Source organism: Limulus polyphemus, unplaced genomic scaffold (genome assembly GCF_000517525.1).
Source record: "Limulus polyphemus unplaced genomic scaffold, Limulus_polyphemus-2.1.2 Scaffold4037, whole genome shotgun sequence".
In the NCBI taxonomy this organism is placed as follows: domain Eukaryota; kingdom Metazoa; phylum Arthropoda; class Merostomata; order Xiphosura; family Limulidae; genus Limulus; species Limulus polyphemus.
In genome coordinates this window covers 7,817-17,954 of record NW_013669647.1, presented here as the reverse complement: position 1 = coordinate 17,954, position 10,138 = coordinate 7,817, and the positions used below count along the sequence as shown (strand labels likewise).

At 33.7% G+C, this 10,138-nt stretch overlaps 1 protein-coding gene across 2 annotated transcripts in view; it reads left to right on the top strand.

The window, feature by feature from the left end:
- LOC106470490 (high affinity copper uptake protein 1-like) overlaps positions 1-3,016 on the top strand; it is a 6,630-nt gene extending 3,614 nt beyond the window's left edge. For both annotated transcript variants that reach the window (XM_013931052.2, XM_022399106.1), the window contains exons 4-5: positions 911-1,040; positions 2,716-3,016. In XM_013931052.2, coding sequence (XP_013786506.1) covers positions 911-1,040; positions 2,716-2,917 — 332 coding nt within the window. In that variant the 3' untranslated portion in view covers positions 2,918-3,016. The remainder of the gene's footprint in view (positions 1-910; positions 1,041-2,715) is intronic.
- The last annotated feature ends 7,122 nt before the right edge of the window (positions 3,017-10,138 follow it).

The window sequence follows — 10,138 nt, the reverse complement described above, 5'->3', positions numbered from 1 at the left end:
AACGTAGGTGGTGAGTAAATAATTGTAAGTGACAAGATACCTGAAGAACGTAGATGGTGAGTAAATAATTGTAAGTGACAAGATACCTGAAGAACGTAAGTGGTGAGTAAATAATTGTAAGTGACAAGACACGTGAAGAACGTAGGTGGTGAGTAAATAATTGTAAGTGACAAGATACCTGAAGAACGTAGGTGGTGAGTAAATAATTGTAAGTGACAAGATACCTGAAGAACGTAGGTGGTGAGTAAATAATTGTAAGTGACAAGACACGTGAAGAACGTGGGTGGTGAGTAAATAATTGTAAGTGACAAGACACGTGAAGAACGTAGGTGGTGAGTAAATAATTGTAAGTGACAAGACACGTGAAGAACGTAGGTGGTGAGTAAATAATTGTAAGTGACAGAACACGTGAAGAACGTAGGTGGTGAGTAATTCTAGTTGATATGCACTGTTAGCTTTTAAAGTGGCGTGTTTTAAATTTCCGTCTTTTGGTGGGACAGCAGTAAGTCTTCGGATTTACAACGTGGTTCGATTCCCCTTGGTGGATACACCAAATAGCTCGACGTGGCTTTGCTATAAAACATACACATTTAAACTTTTTATCCACGTATTTATATATGAATCACTCTGAAAGATGATATGAATAAATTGCAATATTCCCATTAGATATAATTGTTTTTTGAAGAAAAACTCTACATAATATAAAAGTAAATATTTATAAAACAATGAATACCTGGCTGTCACATAAATGAGCATGTTTGTTATAATATCATACTGCTTATCGTCGTTTTTCTTTCAAGCTTTGGGAATAAAGTTTTATGTATTTCGAAATAATTATCTAAATTTTAATTGTGGTTATGATGTTCGATATTGAACCTTCATTACCAGTAACATGTTACCTTTGTTACAGAGCTAATTGGGTCAGCTATATTTGTTTGTCTTCTGGCTATATTTTATGAGGGGCTGAAGTACTTCCGAGACTACTTGTTCAGGAAAGAAGCTCTTAATGAGGGAAATCTGAATGAACAAAGAACTCTCATGTGAGTTATACTGAATTTATCTTTACCTGCAAAAGAAACGAAGATAAACCAGGAACGAACATTTTGTTACATCGAGTTGTGATAATTCATTTTAAAGATTCACAGCAATATATATATATATATATATATTGTTTTGAAAAATTATCTCACAGTAAATACAACTTATGTTGCCAACAGACTTAAAAACAAAACAAAAACAAGGTAAAATTTCTCAACAAACTTTCAGTAAACAATACAAGCGAGTCAAATCTTAAAACAATACAAAGAAAGTCAAGTCTGACAAAAAGAAACACACGTGTACACTTATTTGTTCTTACCCTGTATTAATTGTGTATCAACCATGACATAATAACTACCGCTACACTCTTCTGTCCTTGCATTATATTAATTGTATCAACCATGACATAATAACTACCGCTACACTCTTCTGTCCTTGCATTATATTAATTGTGTATCAACCATGACATAATAACTACCACTACATTCTTCTGTCTTTGCATTATATTAATTATATATCAACCACGACATAATAACTACCGCTACACTCTTCTATTCTTACCTCATATTAATTGTGTATCAACCATGACATAATAACTACCATTACACTCTTCTATTCTTACCTCATATTAATTGTATATCAACCACGACATAATAACTACCACTACACTCTTCTGTCTTTGCATTATATTCATTATATATCAACCACGACATAATAACTACCACTACACTTTTCTATTATATTATATATTAATTATGTGTCAACCAGGACATAATAACTACCACTACGCTATTCTATTCTCACCTTATATTAATTGTATATCAACTATGACATAATAACTACCACTACACTATTCTTTTTTCACCTTATATTAGTTTTATATCAACCATGACATAATAACTACCACTACACTATTCTATTCTTACCTTATATTAATTGTATATCAACCATAACATAATAACTACCACTACACTCTGCGATTCTCACCTTATATTAATTGCGTATCAACCAGGACATAATAACTACCACTACGCTATTCTATTCTCACCTTATATTAATTGTATATCAACCATGACATAATAACTACCACTACACTATTCTATTCTCACCTTATATTAATTGTATATCAACCATGACATAATAACTACCGCTACACTTTTCTATTATATTATATATTAATTGTGTATCAACCAGGACATAATAATTGTCTTTAAACTCTTCTGTCCTTATTTTATATTAATTATTTAACAACCAGGATGTAATTACCCGTACTTAATCGGTGGCCCAAGAAATTCCTACCTGTTTTCTTTCTGATCTCTATACTATTTCATCATTTTTCTAACTATTCTGGTTTTAGAACCAGATATTATCTGTATTTCGTAGTTTTCTTTGATTAAATATAAAGATATTTTCATTTACTAAATTTTTTCATAAAAATATTGGTAGGAGAAATCACGCTAGTCACTAACGTTTCTGGACATCAATATTGATATGTTCAATAGTGATCACATTGTATAGAATCGTTACTTCTAGGAATATATGCTATAGAATGGATAAATAGTTACCGTCTATGTTCTTGATTAGAAATTGTTTTATATGTTCCTACTATCAGCTTATTTCAATGAACTTTCTTACTGTGCTGGTCCAAATTGTTTCATCCGTGTTTCCTATCAACAGGAGCCGACTGACCCATAGACCTCACGTAATCCAGACCATGCTTCACGTTGTCCAGTTCGTCATTAGCTACTTCCTGATGCTTATTTTCATGACGTACAATGTGTGGCTCTGTATCTCTGTTGCACTTGGGGCTGGTGTTGGTTTCTTCTTATTTGGAGGAATGAGAGATATTGCTGTACATATCACAGAACACTGCCACTAGTGAATCTTAATATAAACCTGACTACGATCTGAAACAATATAAAAATAGAGGAAGATACACAAAACGATTTATAAACTGTTAACTATTTAGATCTAAGAACAAAAAAAATGTATTTATGACTTTTTTTCACCTTTATCATTGAGATTAAACAGTCTTCATTAATACAACCAAAGTGAGTAGAGAACTTAGAATCTATTACTTACAGTAACATACATCCGCTAAATGAAACTTATCAAATCGATATATAAAGAAACTCGCAAAGAGATCTGGAACTGTAATAAAAATAACAGCCAAGGATTGGTCAACGTATAAAACCTGTAAAGTAGTTTAAGAGTAAGATTGTACCTAAATTAAGGTTTTTGAAGATTGGTTTGTAACATAAATTTTTGAACAGTTTAAAAACCAAGATTGTGTATAAAATATAGTTGTTGAACCTTGATTAATAAATGAAACTCGTAAGATATTTGAAAACCAAGATTATGTCTAAATAGTGTTGCCAAAGATTACTTAATAAACACCAATTCTTACAACTACAGTTGGTTTTATAATTACCTTTTGTACTCTTCCTCTCAACTGCAGTTGTGTTACAATGGTTTTATAAATACCTTCCTCTCAACTACAGTTGTGTTACAATGGTTTTATAAATACCTTCCTCTCAACTACAGTTGTGTTACAATGTTTTTATAAATATCTTCCTCTCAACTACAGTTGTGTTACAATGGTTTTATAATTACCTTCATCTCAACTACAGTTGTGTTAAAATGGTTTTATAATTACCTTCTGTACTCTTCCTCTCCTCCTAGCTTAGAACACACGTCATAGTTTCTGTTGCATTTTGAAGGGAGGAGGGGAACATGTGCGTATTTCATTCTAGAAGTACAATATATGAAATTTCTGGATGTGATGTGGTTCAGGTGTCTGCTGCACGTCATTTAAATTTAGGAATCAAATGGGAATGTGTACTGGTCCATGTTTCAAGTACTACCTTATTCACAGCCATTTTTATCCAGTACGGTATTATCGTCAATAGAATGAAAAACTGGTTAACGCTATCCTCAATGATTCTAACAATAAGATATCAAATTTTGTTCCTGTTTTTATATATAGTCATTTTATGCTCTCTTGTAGCCCAGCAAGCTGATGTCAACCATTACCAACCCTCAATGGCAAAAAATTGGCCAAGCAAGATAGTACCAACCATTACCACCCTTCAATGACAGCCTATTGGCCAAGCAAGATGGTGCAAACAATCACCACCCCAATGATAGTCTATTGACCAAGCAAACTAGTGCTAACCTTTACCATCCCCAAGGGTGGCCTATTGACCAAGCAAGTTGGTGCCAACCATTACCACCTAAATGATAGCCTATTGCTCAACCAACGTAGTGCCAAACATAATCAACCACAATGATAGCCTATTGGAAAAGCAAGTTGGTGTCAACCATTGGCAACACAAGTGATGGCCTATTGGAAAAGCAATTTGGTACCAACTGTTACCAACACAAGTAATAGCTTATTAGCCAAGGAAGTTGTTGTCAACCATCACCAACCCCAATGACAGCCTACTGACCAAGCGAATTGGCGCCAACCATTACCACAATGACAGCCTATTGGCTAAGAAAGCTAGTGCCAACCATTACCATTCCAATGATAACCTATTGACAAAGCAAGGCGGTGCCAACCATTACCATCCAAATTATAGCCTATTGACCAAGGAAGCTGGTGCCAACCATCAGCAATCACATGATAGGCTATTAGCCAAGCAAGCTGCTGCTAACCATCACTAGTCACATGATAGTATATTGATTAAACTGGTGCCAACAATCACCATCCACAATTGATAGCCTATTGGCCAATGTGGTAGAGGCGTAACCTAAATTAAGTTTAGTTTAACACGAATATCTACTAACCATTGTCCAACAGTACTACCAACTGACCAGGATCTGTGAGATTGGCCTTTTGTGATACAACAGACCACATTGTCTCTTGCCGTGTGAACAGGTACTTAGACACTGGCCCATTGTCTACTCCGCATTCTCAGATGCGAAAGCCATATGGTGAATTCGGTGCTTCACGTTCAAAGGTCAGTATATGGTTTGTCTTCCGATATGTAATCCACCACCTTCTTCTGATTAGCTTTCTTCAAACATTAACCCACTGAAGTTATTCCAGGAGACTTCAGATAGTGACAAACCTTTGAACACTTAGAAGTAATGGCCAGATGCCGGACTTGAGTCCTATGGTGACCACCACCCAGTGTCTTCTTTGGGAAACTCCAATTGCATCCTTAAGTGTACCAATGGCTATTTCTCTTGAGTACCTATGCTGAGGTACAATTGATGGCTGTTACTCCACACACCTCAAGGCGTACAGGTGGACACCAACTGACTCGCACGTGTAAGATTAGCATTTTAAAGTGCAATATGCCATAGGATGCATTTCTACGTGACCAGGACTTTCACTACCTGCTTCGAGAGATGACCAGTATATCTCTTTGAATGAGTATTATTCTTTGATTTTTACGTTTTCAGGAGGAGTGTACTATATATTTCCCACATCTTCGTTCTCATGTGATTTTGTTTGAACTAACAAGTTTCTACTCTTTCATAAAACAAACTTTTTAAGACTGGATTTTCATTATCCGAGTTTTAGTTATTTCGTGGTGGTACAAATTATATCACACAACATTCTGGTTAACATTAACCTATTCTGATTGATGGTATGAAATGTGTACAACAACAAGGTGAAGAGATGAAGGTAGCTAGAAAGTTGGATAACCTGAAAACATATGAATGTGTTCAAGCTAAATCATTACCAACATAAAACCTTTGTGTATTACCTTCTTTATCGTTAATCCAGCCAGACTAATGAGAACTGAAATAGCTCGAAGCTATAGTTATCCGCTAGATTTCCGAATTTTTCTTTAATCTTGTTATGCAATTTGTTATTCTATAAAATAATCGATGTCACGTCCACAATTTCAAGTTTAGTAACTATCAATATTTTGTAAATGACAGAAAATTAGTTATTTGATGTTACTATTAAAAAGTTAAGTCTTCAACGCATCCTTCTATTTCAACAATTATAATTTCATATGAAATTAGTTTATGATTAGAAAGGGAAGTTCTCTAAATAGCCATTTATATATATCTATGTTGGACACATATTAGTTTCATATGCTAATAGTCACTGGCTTTCTATAGTTACTTGAACTCTAAGGTCTGTCAATATACTATGTAATGTATATTTAACTTTATATTTCATTACAGTTATAATTGTTAAAGAATTATCAATTTACGCAGTTTTACTTTTTTTTTGGTAATTTCTTTGGTATATAGCTCAGTAATAACTCGAGAGACTATGAAATTTTAGTTCAGGGTTCGATCCCCCCGAAGCGAACACGACACAGATATCCTATTGCGCAGCTTTCATTTAAAAAGGCAAACAACATTTAGGTGAAAATAGGACAAGTGTCAAGTGCATACACCATAGCATTCATTATAACAAAAGTCCTTAGTTATAGTATTTTGAATCCAAAGTTCTTTCTAGTTTTTGAAAACAAATTTAACACACTATTGTTATCACTTTGAAACTGGTTAGTGTAAGTAAGAAAAAGACTGGAGCTAGAACTTAATATCTGGGCAGAGTAAGTAACAAAAAAGACCGGAGTTAGAACTTAATATCTGGGCAGAGTAAGTAAAAAAAAGACTGGAGTTAGAACTTAATATCTGGGCAGAGTAAGTAAGAAAAAGACTGGGGCTAGAACTTAATATCTGGGCAGAGTAAGTAAGAAAAATACTGGAGCTAAAACTTAATTTCTGGGCAGAGTAAGTAAAAAAAGAAAAGAGACTGGAGTTAGAACTTAATATCTGGGCAGAGTAAGTAAGAAAAAGACTGGAGCTAGAACTTAATATATGGTCAGTGTAAGTAAGAAGATTACAGCTAGAACTTAATATCTGGCCAGAGTAAGTAAGAAAACTGGAACTAGGACTTAATATCTGGTGAATGTAAGTAAGAAGCCTGGAGCTAGAACTTAATATTTGGTCAGTATAGGTGTGAAGACTAGAACTAGAACTTAATATTTAGTCAGTATAAGTAAGAAGACTGGAGCTAGAACTTAATATTTGGTCAGTGTAAGTAAGAAACCTGGAGCTAGAACTTAATATTTGGTCAGTGTACGTAAGAAACCTAGGACTAGAACTTAATATTTGGTCAGTGTAAGTAAGAAACCTAGGACTAGAACTTAATTTTTGGTCAGTGTAAGTAAGAAACCTAGGACTAGAACTTAATATTTGGTCAGTGTAAGTAAGAAACCTGGAGCTAGAACTTAATATTTGGTCAGTGTAAGTAAGAAACCTAGGACTAGAACTTTGGTAAGAGTGGGTTAGAAGATTGGAACTAGATTGTATATCTGGCTAATATTGATCTAATCAGAAACACATTAGGTATGAAAAAAAGGTGCAACCAAAACGATTCAATTTTTATCAATGCTATAAGTGTAGCTACCAGTTTGGCCGTCTATTTTGATTTCATTCCTTTAAGTCGCACGGTTAATCTTTTTTTTTCACATCTAATGTGTTTTTTGATTAGATATCATGACTTTTTGTCAATACACAAACCAGAGGAAGTAAGAAAGTGACATTCGATATTAACCAACATTAGCTTTAGGATCGTAACCCTGTTATTCGGAACAGACCTTTACTTTACAGAACCAATCAGATTATTTAAAATGTATGGTATAGTTTTTCCTCACTAAAATAGTGTTAATAGCTTCCTTTATAGTAACGCCATGGAATTTAGATTAACAGTTTCTTGTCATCACATCAGGCAATTCATACACGTATGAAGCATCATTATTTAAGCTTATTGCTTAAGCTAATATCAGGTGATGCTAAACACTCTTTAATTAGAATCATTTCATGAAATTTAGTAAATATGTGCTTAAAAGTTGGAAATGATTAATCAGTAATAACCGTACACCCGTATGATACTTGAGAAAATTTGGGCTAGACTCTGCTAATTTAGTTTGCTTGGCCTATCCAATATGCTTATATATTTGCACGTCCTTTCACCTTATAATTTTGCTGCTCTAAATCAGCCATCTTTAATCCGAATGATAAAAAACTAAAAGCGGTCCACTTTCACTCGTAGGTGAAGCTGTAGTAAAAATCTTAAGCCAATAGCTCACGTGAATTTTTGCGTAGGCGTGCGCAAACATGGTCGTCAAATTTGAGCGGTTTGTGTTGAACAACTTTGCACATGTGACTTATATTTACACCAAATGGGACTCTTAATTGTAGGTTGAAAAGATCTATCAGTGTACCAAATCTGAAAAAAAATCCATAAAAGTTAAGTATGTTTTTGTATCAAATAAATGTTTGGTACTTTTGGTGCGAAGAAAAAAAAAGGAAGAAACTCAAACAAAATTGGGGATATTATATTTCAGGTATTTATAAATGGATTGTCTTGAAATCTGGTATGTGATATAAGAGTCGAGTAGAGTACATCCACTGAGAATATGTGTTAGTTTGGACTACCATAGTCCGAGATACAGAAGGTGGAAAATCGCTAAACTATCACGCCTGTAAATAACGTGTTTAATGCAGCAGGTTGTTTTGACCACACGACACACTACCGTGTGTTTTGATAAAATTAAAGTTAATACACAACATCTGATGTGTAACGGTAATTTGTAGGGGTTCTAACATCTAACCAGTATGCTTTAAGAAATATGATTAGCTCCATGAATTAATTCCAGATCAGTTTGAATATTGAAATTTTTCTTGAATTAATATTAATATTCACACTAATGGATCACTTTCACTAGAATCTCTAAAGTTCTGCATTATTGTCAAAAACAAATTGTTGTTGTGATAGAGTGAGGTTGTTGTTGTTTCAGTCCATCGAACTTTTTACCCCGAAAATAAAATATCATTAAAACGCTGCGACGGATATAGGACACATCGCCCATTGTGTGGTAGTTTAAGTTTAAAGTGAAACAGACTTCAATAAAATGTTTAAAAACAAAAAAATAAAGTTTGTTCAAACCTGAAAAAAAAAACCGGATAAAAATGAATTGCCGTATTTACAATTTTTGTGGAAATCAAGAAAGATACCTGTCGTGAACAGTTCTCAACCTACTTTAAAACAAGTTACACAAACGTTGGCCCAGTTAGGCCGGTATGCCCTGCAGTCGGTGATCAAGTTAGAGTTGAAATACGGTCACCTGTGAGTTCAGCCAATCAAAACCTACACTGAATTTTCTATCGATGATCTATTTTTTTGAAGTCGTCTACACACGCCCTCAATGGTTATTTCTAATGACTGCTTTCACCTTTTACACCATTTACTTCTGATAACCAAACCTCATGAAATGAGACGTTTGTTTGCGTTTGTCTTCTTAGTAGTTGCTTTGAAAAGAGGTAAGCAAATTTTGTTTTAAAAATATTTCTTAATATCAATTACTTGTTTAAATTATAAGGGTTAGTCAAATTTTGTACCAAAAATATTCAACAATAAAACTGTTGTATTCTTTAACATGACAAACACGTATTGTTCCTTAACAGATTGGCTTGTTTATTAATTTCTATTGTATTTTATAATATTTTACCTTTTTATATTAATGATAAAACTTTTTGTCCAGATGTTTTTTACCTAAGTTAATGAACGTTATACTATTAACCTCTTGTCCTGATCTCTTTATACGACAAATTAATCAACGTTACACTATTAACCTCTTGTCCTGATCTCTTTATACGATAAGTTAATCAACGTTACACAATTAACCTTTTGTCCTGATCTCTTAACACAAGAGGTTAATCAACGTTACACAATTAACCTTTTATCCAGATCTCTTAACACGACAAGTTAATCAACGTTACACATTTAACCTTTTGTTTTGATCTCTTTACAGGACAAGTTAATCAATGTTACACAATTAACCTTTTGTCCTGATCTCTTTATACGATAAGTTAATCAACGTTGCACAATTAAACTTTTGTCCTGATCTCTTTACACGACAAATTAATCAACGTTACACTATTAACCTCTTGTCCTGATCTCTTTACACGACAAATTAATCAACGTTACACTATTAACCTCTTGTCCTGATCTCTTTACACGACAAATTAATCAACGTTACACAATTAACCTTTTGTCCTGATCTCTTTACACGACAAATTAATCAACGTTACACTATTAACCTCTTGTCCTGATCTCTTT